Below are 17486 nucleotides of genomic sequence, written 5' to 3'. Positions count from 1 at the left end.
TAATAAAGGAGTCAAGTTGCCTGAAACAATTTGGGAAGATTCCCAAAGTCCCTAATTTGCTCCCAGAGAGTGGACTGTTGATAGAGAAACCAACCACGCTCACACAGAACTATAAAAATTAAACACCATGACATTTTTTTTCTAACATTTGTTCTATCCCAAACACTCAACACTTTCAAAACAACTCCATTAAGCAGGGTGGCTATATTTGCACAGAAGTTAAGTGACGGATCGAAGGTCATTTGGTCAGAATGGGAAAGGATGGAAACTACTGTTATTCCTAAATTTAGGGCCAAATAGTTATTTGTGACTTTTGTAAGGAAGTAAAAAGAAGTTCAATTACCAGTCCTACCTCCCTTTGGGTGCTGGTTACAAGCAGACTATCAGAACACCATACTTCTGTCCCAAGTTATCCAGATTTCAGTTAACCAATTTTTCTATCTTGACGTACTTCTGGTGCTCACCACCTTTTGTTTTTCCTACCCCTCACTCCTCCCTGCCCCCCAGTTTTTTCATATTTCCCTGATTGTTGTCAATCACTTCAAACTGAAAAGGTGAAAAAAATTTTCATTTTCTCACACACAAGTAAAAACCAAAACAATACACCAGCCTCTCTTAATAACCTGACTCTGTTCTCTGCCTCATTCTGTGCTTTCTACTTCACTGGAGATCATTCATCCCTCTGAACCTGCCTATAGGTATTTGCATTTTGTTTCTGTCTCTCTTATACCTTCCATTCTATTCAGACCTGCTACATAACAGTCACCTCCTCCTACTGTTTTGTCTCCTATCTTCTTGCTCTCTTTAATATCATTTCCCCTATCTATAATAAGAAATCCCTTCTTAATTAATAGGTCATCATCTTTGACTTTATCAACTATCTTAAGCCCATCCAAATATTCATTTCCCAGAAAGGATTAACATTACTCTTTTCATAAAGGAGCTCTTTGCACCTCTGGAACTTGGATAGATTGATTTGGTGCATTACCAGTTAAGACTTTTTGTCTGAAGAACACCATATATGATGGTAACTGAGCCTTTAAATGGGTATTTTATTTACTCCTCACAATAATCCTACAGGGTAGGTACTATTGTTTTCCATAAAGAAAAGATGACAGAGAATCTCAGCTAGAAAGTACAAGAGTCAGGTTTCCAAGGAGCTTTATCTCATGCCAGAATCTGTTTGCTTGACCTCTTTTTAAACACTCAACTGATCTACTCTTGGAGCACCAGAGTAAATACCAATAAAAAACTTCAACTCTGAGCTCCCAAGAGCCACTTATGAGTCAAAGCATTAAAACAAATTTCACAATATATTTGCCTTGCCAAATACTCCTTGTTTCAGTAATCTTGGCTGCACAAGTTAAGTGTGCCTAAGGAGAAAGACTCCACATCTAACTAGTTTTTGACGGCACAGAGGAAATGTTATTAGTACAGCTGGCAAGCTCAACTTTTGATCATGAGCTAGGATAAGTGTGGCTTGTTATAGAAAAAGGAATGAACCAGAGAAGACAGGAAGGCTGTGTGGAAAAGTGAGACGACTGCTTGGAGTTTCAAGCAGAGGTCATATCACAGATGCAGATACATTTTTAGTTGATCATTAGCCCTTTCTCTGGAGGGATACCTATTGCTATTGTTTCTATCATTAATTCCTCACTTTCTCTTATTGCCAGAATTCTAAATGAGTGGGTAACCACTTTAACTCTCAAAATACTCCCGAAGCAATGTTTGCAAGAAGTTAGGAGTTCCTTTTGGTTGTCATGGAGATATTTCTAAGGACAGAACAGAATCCAGCATTTAAATTTAATTCTTATGATAAATCACCTGGCAGTCTTAGGACAATGAGCAAGAAATAGAAGACTGGCAACTATCTTTTGAGTTTCTACTGTGACAACTAATCTTTAGTGTTTAGTTCTCAAAACCATTTTCTTTAATGTTCTTGAAAATACAAGACTAGGGTGAGGGAGTAGGGAGGAATCTGAATTTACTTGACTGTGGTGGCTATGATCTCAAATTACTTGGGGGAGGACAGGGGAAGAAATATATGTAAAAATAAAATAAAACCTTGTGGCTAGGGCCCTAAATTCATGACCCTGAACAAAGTAATTCTATGTAATATATCTATAAATACATAAAGGCCAGACCTCTTCACCTCACAGACAGAGTTCTATTTTTTATTTTTATTTTTTGCATTACACGGGCCTCTCACTGTTGTAGCCTCTCCCGTTGCGGAGCACAGGCTCCGGATGCACAGGCTCCGCGGCCCTGGCTCACGGGCCCAGCCACTCCGTGGCATGTGGGATCTTCCCAGACCGGGGCACCAACCCGTGTCCCCTGCATTGGCAGGTGGACACTCAACCACTGCGCCACCAGGGAAGCCCCAGAGTTCTACTTTTGATTAAACTGTTATAGAATTTAATTTTCTTTAGGAAGGATGAATACAATTTAACATGAGATATTGTTTCTCACATAACGTGAGATACGTGGTTTTTCTCCTCATTTTTTTTAAAGTAGACAATTCAGTGGTTTTTAGCATATTCACAGATTTGTGCAACCATCTTCACAACTAATTTTGGAATATTTTCATTACCTCAGAAACCCCACACCCCTTAGCCATCATCCACCCTAGCCCGTCATACCCTCCAGTTCCTGGCAACCACTAATCTACTTTCTATCTCCCCAGATTTTCCTATTCTGGACATTTCATGTAAATGGAACCCTACAATATGTGGTCTTTTGTAACTGGCTTCTTTCACTTAATGTTTTCAAGGTTCATCCATGTTAGAGTATGTATCAGTACGTCATTCCTTTTTATTGCCAAATAATATTCCTTTGTATGAATATACTATATTTTATTTATCCATTTATCAGTTGATGGACATTGGGTTGTTTCTACTTTTTGGCTACTGTGAATAATGCTGCTAGGAACATCCAAGTCTAACTTTTGGTGAGAATATATATTTTCACTTCTGTTGGATATATACCTAGGAGTGGAATTGTTGGGTCTTAACGGTAACTCTATGTTTAACCTTTTGAGGAACCGCCAGACCATTTTCCATATGGGATGCATAATTCTACATTCCCATCAGCAATGTATGAGTGTTCCAATTTCTTCACATCCTTACTGACATTTGTTATTTTCTGTTTTCTTGATTATAGCCATCCTAGTAGGTGTGAAGTGGTACTTCATTGTGGTTTTGGTTTGTATTTATCTGCAAAATGTTTCCTTAAATTAAGTAAAAGACAAGTTTACTTCTGAAGGTTCACAGCCTTCCATCCATTCCTCCTGCCTGAGACTGACACTTGGGCATCACCTGCTCAGCCTCCCAACCAGTTCTCTGAAGAACATACCTCATGGTCAGACTGGACTTTTGTAAAACAGAGATCTAGAGAGGCTGGAGGTGGGGGAGGGGTAGAAGAAACAAAAATGGATTCTCACTAGGAGAAGCAGAGTGGGAGATGCAGCACATTCCCCAGTGAATTGAGAGAGGGAAAAAAAAAATGTAAGTGTAGGAGATGACACCATTAATAAACAAACTGGGTTATAACTAGATGTGAACTTACAGATCCAGGAAATGAGTCTGATTTCTCTCTAGTTTCTAGTACAGATCTGGCACATAGTAGGTCCAAAAGGCATATCTATTGCTTAAACATATGAATAGACTGAAATAATAAGCCTACGTAAGCCTTGATGAAGGGATGGTTTTTTTTTTAATGCTTCAGACATTTAGATAACCTTCAAGAGTTTGGTTTGCATTTTCAAGGTATGGTTTCTGATGCCTTTTGCAATGTACTGAATATTTGTGTCCCCCCCCCCCCAAGTTCCTATGTTGAAATCCTAATCCTCAGTGTGATGGTGTGAAGAGATGAGGCCTTTGGATGCTGCTTAGGTCGTGAGGGTGAAGCTCTCATGAATGAGGTAAGTGCCCTAAAAATGGGACCCCAGAGAGTTCTCGTGCCCTCTTTCCACCACGTGAGGACACAGTGAGAAGATGGCAATCTGTGGACCCGGAAGCAGGCCCTCATTAGACTCCAGATCTGCTGGCACCTTGATCTTGGAATTCTCAGCCTCCAGAACTGTGAGAAATAAATGTTTGTTTTTTTAAGCCACCTAGTCTATGGTAATTTGCTACAACAGCCCGAACTGACTAAAACACCAGCTATAGGTGTATATCTTAAGTATGTGAGAGAAATCGGTATTTGTTTAGAAAGAAATCAGATATAAAGAGTTTTGTTTCAACCAAGGTAAACATCTAATTTTCTGGAATTAAAAAAATGAAACATAAGAAGTGGAAATTGATGATTGGTGCTGACAACTCAAAATTAGAAGTAGTAAAACAAAGTACCAGGTGGCAAAAGTTGAATTAAATGAAACTTTGCTCTGTTCTTTCACTCTTTTTTTGGTAAGTGGGCACAAGAGCTTCTATACCAACCTGACACTATAAAGGCCAGGGTATGTACAAAAAGTAAAACAATTTTTTTAATGATTATAATACCGATGTGTATGTATGTTTCAACTTTTTGAAATGAGTCAGAGTGAGTCAAAATGAGTCAATACCAAACTGAGAACTTTGTAAAAAATTTCAAGCATCTAAAAACCAAATAAGCTAGTAAATTTGTAAAAATTAAAAAAAATCCAATACTTTCAAATCAGTATTCCAAATACAATGATTGTGGGATTCGCCAATCTATATATAGAGTATATCTGTCTGAATTTTGAAAAAACTACTGATAAATATATTTTCTGTTTTAAAATGTCTCTCCATTTTTTCAAATAAGCACCCAAACAAGAAATTCCAGTTATTCCCTGCTACCAAAAAACCCAAAACAAACAAAAGGTTAGCACTTTCCCATGGTTTCAAATATGTATGGTGTTTTAAGTTTCTATGCTATAAGAGTTTATAAGATATATATATTTCAAGACCATGCATTAATTCATTTTAGGAGACTATATACGAGCTGGGCTTAATTTTTTGTTATGGACATAACTCTGAAATTATTATTTACAACAGGTACTTTTTCTCCCAAAAGAAATTTCAGAACCCATGAAGTATATTTTCCTCTAAAGAAATATAGCAAAACTACCATTCTTTAGAGATGTAACTAAATCAATGATGTGCACCTTAAAAACAGGCAGATGATATTTTTATCTGAGCATTTTATAAAGGAGACGGGTAAGTTAGCAATCGCTGAAAAGGAATGTTCAAGTTCAAGCTTTGTTTGGCTGTGTCTCTGCAGGCTGCTCACAGCACTGATGAGTTGATGATCTGTGTCTACATAGTCTAAAATAGCAGTAATCCCAAATGAAATGTATGCTGCAGGCTTCGAGCACAAAGCACTGACATGCCATGATGGCAGCACAGGAACTGAAGAAATTTAGAGACAGGAGGTCAATAGATGAATCGATTCTTCTTACTAGAAGTGAGTAATTATTGTCAAGTTCACTGATTACTAACATAATCCTTTAAGTGATGGTCATAAGTAATGATCATGAGCTAACGATGTCTTTTTAGGTGGTCCCTACCTCTTGAAGTTTCTTGCTTAAGACCAACTAGTCCAGTTAAGAGGCACAAGAGAAAAGGGGTTATGGGTGGTAACAGCATCAAGGAATTGGGGAGAGGGGAAAGGGTGATGGGAGAAGAGCAAGGATAATGCCAAAGAACCTAATGAAATCTGTGACAGTGCTCAGGCAGTGGCCACTGTATATAGACAAGGCAGCTGCCCAGTGAATGTGGAGCTGAACTTGCAACAAGTCTTGAAAGTGCCTCCCCACTCCCACCCCACCCCCATCCACTTGCTCTCCCTGGCCTGACAGTCATGCACAAATATTTTAATAACGATGCTTGCATCTAGAGATTAAAGGCCTTATATAAGTGCTGTAAAAAAAAAATCAAGCAAGCATTGTTTTTGGATGTAGATTAGATGAGGAGCTCAGAAGGGGAGATGTGGGCAATCCCTGTGATTAGTCCTGTGATCTTCATGAGTATCCTGCTTCCCTCTCCCATGTAGCCCTGCACACTGTGCTCATGTTCCCCAGCCTTGTTCTTTTCTACATCCGCTCTGCCTCCAAAATTCATAAGAAGGCGTGTTCTTACTGTTTACTTATACTATCTCAAACATTGCTTATCATATTATTTTACTTCAGAGCATCCCAGAGCGATCACACAAATAAAAACTGTTTTTGAAATCTATATCTACACTGACATAGCTCTACAGATAGACTTGAATGTATGTACACATTAGTATATTTAGACATAGCTGCACCTGTGTAAGTTACACGTTTAAATGTTAAAAACATGTCAAAAATGTCTTCTCTTCCATACGTATAATATTGTTAGCTAAACAATATAATTCTTTCTAATCAAATAACCACTGTGAAATACCTGATTCACTTTGCACCCGACAGCTGGGGCTGAAGCTTGTATTCCCAGTCAGAGTTGAACATAAGCACAATAGGAAAGGCAGAAACAGCTGCAAACTCTTGGGAGAAAACATTTGCAAAGCAACTTTGCCTTTAGGCTTCAGGGTAGGAAGGAAGTAAAATCATTTTTCTATTCCTTTTCATGTATGGCAGCTGTCTTTGGGAAAATTATGTCCCTTCTATATTGTAACAGAAACTTCATAGTATTATTAAAACATGGGTTGTAGAAACTTAGGCTTGGCCACAGATTCAGCACTTCAGTGCAGTCAAAACATTTACAGAACTTGGCAGGTTACCGCTTGGATAGATTAAGCTGGATGGTCCCCAAATTTCTGCTGCACTCCTGACTCCGCCTCCACTTTATTTGCTGTAAACAAACTGGGTTTCAGTGATGTTGACTCTTTTATCCTTTAAATGGTTGAGGTTTATTTACATAAAATTTTACTAAGGAATTCTTCTGGGCAAGTGTCAGAGAAAGAGATCCTCTCTTTGTGGGTTTCAGTAGCCCTGTGTTTTTTATGTCTTTGTTTTCTCTACTCTTCGTGTCAGATACATGTTTTTATTTCCCCTACTGAAATTTCAGTTCCTCAGAGGCAGGTTCTGTGTCACTGCTTCCTTTGCTGCACTTACTTGCCTAGTAAAGCAAAGTTAGTACCTTCTTGATACATATTTGATGAATTAAGAGCCACCTGGTTTAAAAAAAAAATCAAGGATATCAGTGCTTTTCATAAAATAAATATCTACTCATATACTTATTTTCATCTTTGGTGTTATGGATGCAAAGGTGTACTATGGCTTCTTTTATGAAAATGCTGGGAGACAAGAATAAAACATTTGTTACATTTTTAATAGAAGTGTTAAAGCATTTCTAGTATAATGAGACTGATGTATATAACATATCACTTGGGTTGTGAAATCTGTCACACAGTAGAATTTACTTAGCTATTAAAGCAATCTATCTAAAAATGGAATTCTTTAGAATCTGGAAATAGGCCAGGAACCTTATGATGTGAAAAAGTGTCAGACCTAAAGTGGCTGTAGAAAGTTTATTAATATGGAACTGGATTGGTGAGGTATTAGACAATTAAGAAAAAAAGAAAAGCAGAAAAAAGATAAAGGGAAGCAAATCAACATAGTGAACACAATAGGAATTCAGTAGAGGAATTCAGTCATTCTCCTTTAGATTTTTCTTGGAATTCTACAGAATAACATCAACGTGAACTAAAAACACATATAAACATCACATAACAAACACATTTTACAAGGATAATAGGTACGATCATATTTCAAATATGTTAGAGTGCTTGTCTGTGTGGGAGGAGACTGGGCATCTCTCCTTCACATTTTGAGGAGTTAAGGACAGCATTGAATGTTCTGAAGTGGGTGAATAAGAACACTGGGCTGGGGGAGTGGGAGCAAAAGTGTAGTTAATTGTGAAGCAATAGGAGGAGGGGAGACCAAGTGTGGGATTATTTAGATAACAGGATCTACAATATATGATTCATTTTGAGGTGGGAAAGTTGTATTTACACGTTTCATGATTTTGAAAAAATTCCACCATGCCCACTAGTAGAAGAAAAACATTTGATCAGTACCCAGACTGCTATAAGACAGTGTATATTTGTTAAAGAATACAGATAGAGAATGTACAGATGGGCAAGTCATAGGAAAACATCATCGTCCTCAATTCGTTTACTAAAAGTCATTGCCGGACTGGGCTGTTAATTATGTCAGATGATTATGAAATAAACATCCTTCTTTAAAAGAAATTTCTAGTCTTTGTGGAAAGTCAACATTTCCAATAGATACCATCGTCACTGTGCCTTAACCAAGAATCTACTAATGAACTCATGTTGAAAGCACTACCAATAACTATTAAAGCAGCAAAACAGACCCAACACGAGAGCATTTTAATTTCTGCAAAGTGCTAGGCTTCTTGTATCTAGGGGACACGATAACTGCAAGTCTGAAATGTGAACTTTTACTGTATGGAAATACTGTTGCTATCCATTAAAGGTATTTCTTAACAAAATCCGGATCTTTTTTTCCCAGTGTTTGCACTTTTTTGTGTCTGACCCCATCATTTTGCAGAATCAGGAGAACTGGAGTTACAATGGGATTTTGATGATAACGTCCCTTCCTAACTCTTGCCAATATTTCTCAATGATGTGAATGTTTCTTCTCATGGAGACGCACGGTTCACACAATAGCTCTCTTTTGATCCGTAGCTTCCCTTGAAATAGGAAAACATCGCCTGGAAGCGCTTTAATTGTTTCATTTTATTTTCCAATCATGTGATAGAAATCATGAATGGAAAAAAAAAACCCAAACCATTCCAGGCAAGAAAATTAAAGCAACCACATTTAAACTGAAAGCTTTAAGAATTTAACAACGGAAAATAGGCCTTACACTTCATAAAAAGTGGACCAAGCTTCATTGTTTTGCTTTCAGTCTATGCCTCTAGCTTCCACTGTGATTCTCACTTACAGTATTTGCAAACACCTTACTGTAAAAAGAGAAGGAAATTAACTGCATAACGCCGGATAAAACAGACACAGACACTCTCAGAAAGTATGTACCTGCATGAATCGACCCTCTGACGTTCCAAGATTAGCGATGGTGAGGTCTCCTTTAATAAAGGTGGATATAGATGTTAAGAGGACTTGGTTGAACTGGCCCATGAATAAGTCAACGCGCTGCAAAGCTGTGGTAAACTCTGTTCGGTATTCATCACTGCGCACTTCGCAGCCCGATGAATTTCTCAAAAGTGTCTGGAATAAAATATGGTCATAGAATTAATGTGAGTCCAGATGTGAGCAAGCTATTAAGAAACCTTTTTGGTGTGTCTTTTTAGAGCTTGGAGGGAATGGCAAGGATAATAGACAGTTTGCAAATAGACAAATAGTCCCAGAGAGGCAGAAACAATTCTAGTGACCTAAATGACTCTAGTACCAGTAGGTGCTGCTGTGAATATACAGACTCTAAAACCAGGGGCAAATCTTTCCCTCACAGTTTGTATCATGGTTTGATATGTACGTACATAAAAATGGAACTTAGCTGGTGCTAGTAAAAGAAAAACAAAACTATGAATGTTTCAGGCCTGGACATGAAGGTAATGCTTCTAGCAGGCAAGTCCAATGAGATGAATATCAACTCGAATAATCATAAATGTCAGAATCACACTAGGACATTGTATTTTAAAACGTGTTCCTTTGTGCATTTGTGCGCAGTGGGGTGGTGGGGATAATTCATGGGGAGGCGGCAGAGCACAGACTCCAGACCTAGGTGCCTGCATTGAACCCTGGTCCTTAATGGTTACTCGTTGTATGTAATTTCTATAACCTCCCTGTGTTTGTGAAATTCATGTTATGTCTGTTATAGTTCCTCCATTTGTAAAATTGAGAGAATTACAGAAATGTACTTACCTTACAGAGCTGTTGTAAAGATTAAATGAGCTAGTTTACAGAAATCTCTTATAATAGAACCCAGCACAGAGAACACAGAGTATTTGTCCTCATTATGGTGAAAGGCTCCAAAAATGTAAAAGTTGTGCATCCAATGCTTTGTTAACCAGCTAACTAAAAGGCAATTACCACTAAATCAGGTATTTATCTTTTAGCTTTAACTTGAAGTGAAAGGCTTTAAAGAACATTGTTCGCTAATACATGACAATTTAAGTACTATGGATCCCTCCCTTCACCTTGACACTTCAGTCTGCTGGTCTTCCTTCTACTACTTCTCAGATTGTAACATTTGTCTCCTTTGCAGGACCATCCATGCTTGCCTGTCAATGTTAGAGTTTCTCAAGACTCCATCCTAGGGCTGCTCCTCTGCTCACTCACTCTTCATACTCCCCACCCGGGATATCTCAGTTTTACTCTATTTAGTTGACACTCACATTTGTACCTCCAGGCTAACTTGCTCCTCTGAGCTGACTGTGCATTTATCAAACTGCCTATGAAATCTGAACTCAGATGTCTCAAAGACCTCAGGCTCAACATGACCAAAGTAGAAAACACATCTTTCCCCATGCCTGACCTTGTGATATAATGCACCCCAGCAAATGGCTGCACCATTTCTCCAGGTGCACAAGTCAGAAATCTAAGTATCATCCATCATTCCTCCCCATACACAGTCCATCACCAATTCCCATCAATTGCACTTTCTAAATATCTCCTGGGTCTCTACAGTTTTCTCTATCTCTACCACGGCAACCTTCATCGAAGGCACCTCCATCCTTTCCTGAACCATGACAATGGCTTCTTAACTGGACCTGCCCCATCCAATCTCATCTAATCTCTTTCTAGGTCCATTCTCCACACTGCAGCCAAATTTTCTTTTTAAACCACAAATCTCATCATGTCACTCTGCTTAAAACACTGAACATTTCCCCGCTGCTCTTCGGATCAAGGACAAAACTTTTAACATGCCCCATTGGATCCTGCATCATCTGGTTCCTGCTCAAATTCTCCAGACTCACCCTGCGCTGTGTTCTTCCTTGCTCTCTATGCTCCAGTGAGCTGGCCTTCTCTTAGTTCTCTAAATAGCTATGTGTCCTCCATGACAGGGCCTCTGCACATGCTGTTCCCTCTGCCTGGAATGCTCCTTCCACCTCCAATGCCTCCTTCAGATCTCAGCTTGTCATCAGTTCCTCAGAAGGCCTGCCCTGACCCCAATATCTAGGTCAAATGCTTCTATTATAGACTGTCATAATACCATTTACTATGTGAAATAGCACTCATTATAGCTGCAACTACTATTCGCTTGTGTGATATAAGAGTGATGTGAGACTTCTCCCAAGTGGCTCCCTGTCTTTAGGGACCCTGCTTGTTTACCACTATATTGCTAGTAGTAGATGAAATATCACACATAGTAGATGTTTAATAAATACTAATTGAATAAATGAACAAGTAAGTAAATCAATTATGGGTAGATGGGGAATGAGTGTGAAGATATGAACCAATATTACTAAAGCTATTTTTTTTTTCAGGAATAGGGATAGTTTATGAGTTTATAAGGGACAAATGGAGTGACTGCCCCCGACTGTCCTGACAAGATAATTGCAAATTGGTAACTTTGGGGAAGATAATGGGGGGCAAGAAGGTGTATAAAGAAGACAAAGTCTAACTTGAAGAAAGAGAGAAACAGCTCAGTTTTACACATCTTTGTATGTAGCTACAAGTCCAGGAAAATGATTTGAAGATTAGAGATTTTCTATTATTGTCCTATTATATTTGTAATAATCAGAAAGTTGTTAGAGCATATTTCAAACCAACTTAGTGCTTAAGAACAAACTGAAATAAAAAATTTAGTTACCCTTATGTAAAATAACCTTACTCCTTAATGTCAAACTTCTGTCACATAGAATGCAAAGTTCTTACATGTATTAACTTTTATGGTTAAATATCACCTAACATCCTGTTTTATACAGCAACAGCTACTTTTTTATTTTAAATGGTGATACGTTAGCAAACAGAGAGTCTCAGAGATACTAAACCTATGACTTTTAATAAGATGTTCTAGTTCTAGACATTTTTTGATATATTTATGAGTGCTATTTTACTATTTAATTGGAGACTTTTCTTTACTAAAGTGCTATAGATTGCTCTGAGGAGCAGCAGATAACTGAGATGTACTGTCAGTTCAATAGTTACCAATTAATTGGTAATTAAGTTTCCATTGGTGATCAATCATCCATTTTGCAGAGGGTGCTAGAACCAGGGAAGCTTCTTAAAGGAGCAGAGGACATTTTTAAATCAAAGCCCTTCTGAAGTATTCCGTTATAGAGGTGGCTGCTCTTCAGAGTCAGCTTCTGTGATTTTGTTCATTTCTTGTTCTCCCTTTTTTCCAATGTCTAGGTGGCATTCTGGGAACTTTAAAGCCTCAGACTTGACTTGGGGTTCAGTGCTGGGTGGAGATAGGATGGATTCATCAGCATATAAAACAATTGGCAAATTGCGGAGTAGAGTCTTAGGTTGTAAACTAGTAGCAGCCTACTATCAACAAGAGTCCAGGAACTGTCTCATTTATCTTTTATCCCCACTGTGTACACTGCCTAGCACACTGTAGGTATTTAACAACTGCCTGCTGAAAAATTAATGCAATTATACTCCAATTTGCAAAGTAACCAGGCATAAAGCTCATTTGCCTACCCAGCTTGCTTTGTGGTCTGCCTTGCTGAATAGGGCAAGCTGGAGAACAGAGGTTTAGATGCATCTGAGTGTCTGCAAACCTGCAGGACCTCACTGATCTTTTCTAAATGAAGGGAGAGAAACAGGACCAGAACTTTAGCTTCTATGTGTCTGTTTTCTCACATGTAGGGCTTAATAAGTGTAGAACTCTGCATCAGAGTTAATGCAATATTTATATTCCACACTTCAAGGCTTCTCCTTCAGGAAACAGTAAGGTCTCTAAATGGTACTTCCTCAAGGACTGAGAGGGATTCCTGTCCCCCACCCCCCCACAAACAAATTCCAAAGTATAGAACACTGAACAATGTTGGAATAGGATGTACAGAGCTCCTTGATCTTAAAAAATTGTGCAATGGAGCCGAAAACCAAACATCATGTCAGGGTCAAGTGGCATTCAAATTTCAGAAGCCAGGGGACCCCAACCTTTTTCTTTTTCATTTTCTCCTCAGCTGAGATCTGCAGGAGAGGGGCACTAACTTCGAGGAAAACGTAACATTCCAGTGTTCACTGCAGGAGAGGGGGACTACTCCTTGTCTCTTCCTGCTGAGAATCCTGATAAACTCGACGCCTGGGGTCAGGGTGGCAGGAACTGGCTTACAGAGCTGCGGGCTGTCGTTATGCTTGAATAGTTAGACCTTTAACTATTAGAGGGAGCCTTGGTTTAAACTCTCAGCATTGCAAAGGTATCTTGTAAATACTCCATCTGATTCACCATGTCCCTTACAGGTAATGAGTGAATGTGTTTGTTGCTCATTTGTGCAGGAAAGATGGGGTGACTTCTCACCACTTTACACACAGTTCCTGGTGTGATGTTGGAGTGGGACTGCGTCCAGCTGGAAGAACAACTACAGACCCACTGCCAGGGGTCTCCTTGCCACTCGTGCTTCTCTTAAAGCCAAAGGTCTCATGTTTTGGGGTAAAAGTGAACGTATCTGGTGAAAAGCAGTTCTCTGGTACAACAGCTGCTTTGGGGCATTGCAGAAGAGCCTACAGAGAAAGTTTCCCCCCAGCACCAGTTGAGGAGCCAGACTAATGCTCTCTCTTTGGTAACAAAGGGAGGAAGAAGGAAGGAAGGAAGGAAGGGAGGGAGGAAATCAATCTTTACCCTGCACCTACACTGTGCCAGGCACTGAGTTGGGCATTTTCACGTACAAGCAGACTCACAGCAGCCCTGTGAGGTTTTATCACACTGAGTTTCAGGAGGAGACGCAGGGCAGCCAAAGGTGGTGGCCACAGGTTCACACTGGAACAGGCATTCGAATTTAACTCTCTCTGACTCTCAAGCTCATGAATTGCTTTTGCTACTGTTTACTATTCTGGGCAAAGTTCCGAGAGTTGTACAATTAGAAAAATGGAAAGGGCCTTAGAGACCATCTTACTCCAGTCCCTCACTTTATGTATGAGAAACTGAAAGTTAGGGAAGTTGTAACTCTAAGAGAGTTGGAATCACTTAACGAAAGTTATCATTTAACACGTAAACCCACAACGCTTCAAAGAAGGAAATGTATTGATAGATTTGCCCACCCCTGATTCCTCTTCTGAGAGAAAGGCTGGAATTAATCATTATTTTCTGGACCATGGCACAGAAATGACCACTAGCATTTTGGGTTGCTCTAGTTAGCATGGCTCTCAAATTTACCTCTTTGTCACCTATTTTGGTTAATGAACATTATTCCATCCCGGTCACTCGAAATTTCAGCCATCACCAACTCCTCTTTCTCCAGCATCTCTCACATCCAAGCAGTTGCTAGGTCTCGCTCAACTCTGTCTGCAGTGTCTCTCCTGTGCAGCTCTCCAGCCACCCCTGCACGCCTGCCCCAGGATAGGTGTTCCTCACTGGTCCTCCTGTCTCCCATCTCATCTGCCTTGAAGCAGTTACTTCCTTCTTCAAAATTTTAATTGCTTCCCAAAGGCCTGCAGGAAAAGTCCAGTCTCCTTAGTATGACATCCTAACCTGCCTTGATTAACATGCTCAGTCTTTTTTCCACTAAGGCATTAAGATTTTCCATTAAGATGGTCAGGTGACCATCTAGGACACCATGGGAATCTCAGAGTGACTATCCTGACACAAGAACCTTCCCATTTTTGGATTCTTGCATTTACTTTGGCAGCTGATGGCCCCCTCCCGCTGGCCACTGACACCCACTCCCTGCTCACGTAAACCTGAAGGCTGGCTCTCTCCTAAAGTCTCTCTTTACGATGTCTTTTGAATGACAGAAGTAATGTGTTTTGGGACTTCCCTGGTGGCGCGGGGGTTAAGAATCCGCCTGCCAATGAAAGGAACACGGTTCGATCCCTGGTCCGGGAAAATCCCACATATCGCGAAGCAACAAAGCCGGTGCACCACAAATACTGAGCCTGTGCTCTAGAGCCCGCGAGCCACAACTACTGAGCCTGTGTGCCACAACCACTGAAGCCTGTGCTCTGCAACAAGAGAAGCCACCGCAATGAGAAGTCTGCGCACCTTAACAAAGAGTAGCCCCCGCTTGCTGCAACTAGAGAAAGCCCGTGAGGCAACTAAGACCCCACTCAGCTAAAAAAAAAAAAAAAAAGTAATGTGTTTTATTGGATGGGGGAGGGGAAACAGTGACAAAGAATAAGAATAGTGGATAGTTCAAGGGCACAGGAAGATACCATAGAGCTCTAGATACTTGAGTCAAGAGGGAAAAAGAAATAAAATCATCCAGTACAATACGTTGTTTAGGTTATACACATGTGTAGCACAAGTAAAGGCAAGGGAAAGATGAACAAACAATTCACAATTGCCGTTTACCCACTTTTCTGGGGCAGGAAGGTAGGAATAAGACTGGGTGCGACACATGAGGCCTTCAAAGGCATTGGTAATATTCTCTTTTTTCAGCTTCGTGGTAGAGAATCAGTATCTGTTTTATTTTGCATACACACTCACAATACATACATGTATATAGTACATTATTCTTTTGTATATATTACTATATCATTATAAAAATAAATTTTAAAGAAAACAGTGAATAAATGGGAGGGAAGAAAGTGAAGAGAGCCGATTAACTACTCTCTCCACCCCAACTTTTTTTTTCTTTAACATCTTTATTGGAGTATAATTGCTTTAAAATCGTGTATTAGTTTCTGCTTTATAACAAAGTGAATCAGTTATACATATGCATATGTCCCCATATCTCTTCCCTCTTGCGTCTCCCTCCCTCCCACCCCTCTAGGTGGTCACAAAGCACCGAGCTGATCTCCCGGTGCTATGCGGCTGCTTCCCACTAGCTATTTTACGTTTGGTAGTGTATATATGTCCATGCCACTCTCTCACTTTGTCCCAGCTTACCCTTCCCCCTCCCCGTATCCTCAAGTCCATTCTCTAGTAGGTCTGTGTCTTTATTCCCTAGGTTCCTCATGACAATTTTTTTTTTTTTAGATTCCATATATATGTGTTAACATACGGTATTTGTTTTTCTCTTTCTGACTTACTTCACTCTGTATGACAGACTCCAGATCCATCCACCTCACTACAAATAACTCAATTTCGTTTCTTTTTATGGCTGAGTAATATTCCATTGTATATATGTGCCACGTTTTCTTTATCCGTTCATCTGTTGATGGACACTTAGGTTGCTTCCATGTCCTGGCTATTGTAAACAGAGCTGCAATGAACATGTTGGTACATGACTCTTTTTGAATTATGGTTTTCTCAGGGTATATGCCCAGTAGTGGGATTGCTGGGTCATATGGTAGTTCTATTTGTAGTTTTTTTTTTTTTTTTTTTTTTTTGAATTTTTGAATTTTATTTTATTTATATTTTTATACAGCAGTTTCTTATTAGTTCACACTTGTAATTTTTTTTTTTTTTAACATCTTTACTGGAGTATAATTGCTTTACAATGGTATGTTAGTTTCAGCTTCACAACAAAATGAATCAGTTATATATATACATATATTCCTATATCTCTTCCCGCTTGCGTCTCCCTCCCTCCCACCCTCTCTATCCCACCCCTCCAGGCGGTCACAAAGCACCGAGCTGATCTCCCTGTGCTATGCGGCTGCTTCCCACTAGCTATCTACCTTACGTTTGGTAGTGTATATATGTCCATGCCTCTTTATCGCTTTGTCACCGTTTACACTTCCCCCTCCCCATAGCCTCAAGTCCATTCTCTAGTAAGTCTGTGTCTTTATTCCTGTTTCACCCCTAGGTTTTTCATGACATTTTTTTTTTAAATTCCATATATATGTGTTAGCATACGGTATTTGTCTCTCTCTTTCTGACTTACTTCACTCTGTATGACAGACTCTAGGTCTATCCACCTCATTACAAATAGCTCAATTTCGTCTCTTTTTATGGCTGAGTAATATTCCATTGTATATATGTGCCACATCTTCTTTATCCATTCATCCGATGATGGACACTTAGGTTGTTTCCATCTCTGGGCTATTGTAAATAGAGCTGCAATGAACATTTTGGTACATGACTCTTTTTGAATTATGGTTTTCTCAGGGTATATGCCCAGTAGTGGGATTGCTGGGTCATATGGTAGTTCTATTTGTAGTTTTTTAAGGAATCTCCAAACTGTTCTCCATAGTGGCTGTATCAATTTGCATAACCATCAACAGTGCAAGAGGGTTCCCTTTTCTCCACACCCTCTCCAGCATTTATTGTTTGTAGATTTTTTGATGATGGCCATTCTGACCGGTGAGAGTAGATACCTCGTTGAAGTTTTGATTTGCATTTCTCTAATGATTAATGATGTTGAGCATTCTTTCATGTGTTTGTTGGCAATTTGTATATCTTCTTTGGAGAAATGTCTATTTAAGTCTTCTGCCCATTTTTGGATTGGGTTGTTTGCTGTTTTGATATTGAGCTGCATGAGCTGCTTGTACATTTTGGAGATTAATCC

At 39.4% G+C, this 17486-nt stretch overlaps 1 protein-coding gene across 4 annotated transcripts in view; it reads right to left on the bottom strand.

Moving 5' to 3' along the window:
- Positions 1-17486, bottom strand: part of MET (MET proto-oncogene, receptor tyrosine kinase) — a 129206-nt gene that overhangs the window by 49480 nt on the left and 62240 nt on the right. For 3 of the 4 annotated variants that reach the window (XM_019925013.3, XM_033863173.2, XM_019925000.3), the window contains exon 3: positions 9001-9192. The exons of the other annotated variant lie outside the window; for it this stretch is intronic. In XM_019925013.3, the coding sequence (XP_019780572.2) occupies positions 9001-9192 (192 nt within the window). The remainder of the gene's footprint in view (positions 1-9000; positions 9193-17486) is intronic. 4 annotated transcript variants of the gene reach the window in all.

Source organism: Tursiops truncatus, chromosome 9 (genome assembly GCF_011762595.2).
Source record: "Tursiops truncatus isolate mTurTru1 chromosome 9, mTurTru1.mat.Y, whole genome shotgun sequence".
NCBI classification, from domain to species: Eukaryota; Metazoa; Chordata; class Mammalia; order Artiodactyla; family Delphinidae; genus Tursiops; species Tursiops truncatus.
Note: the sequence above shows the minus strand (reverse complement) of the source record. Positions and strands in the feature narration are given on the sequence as shown.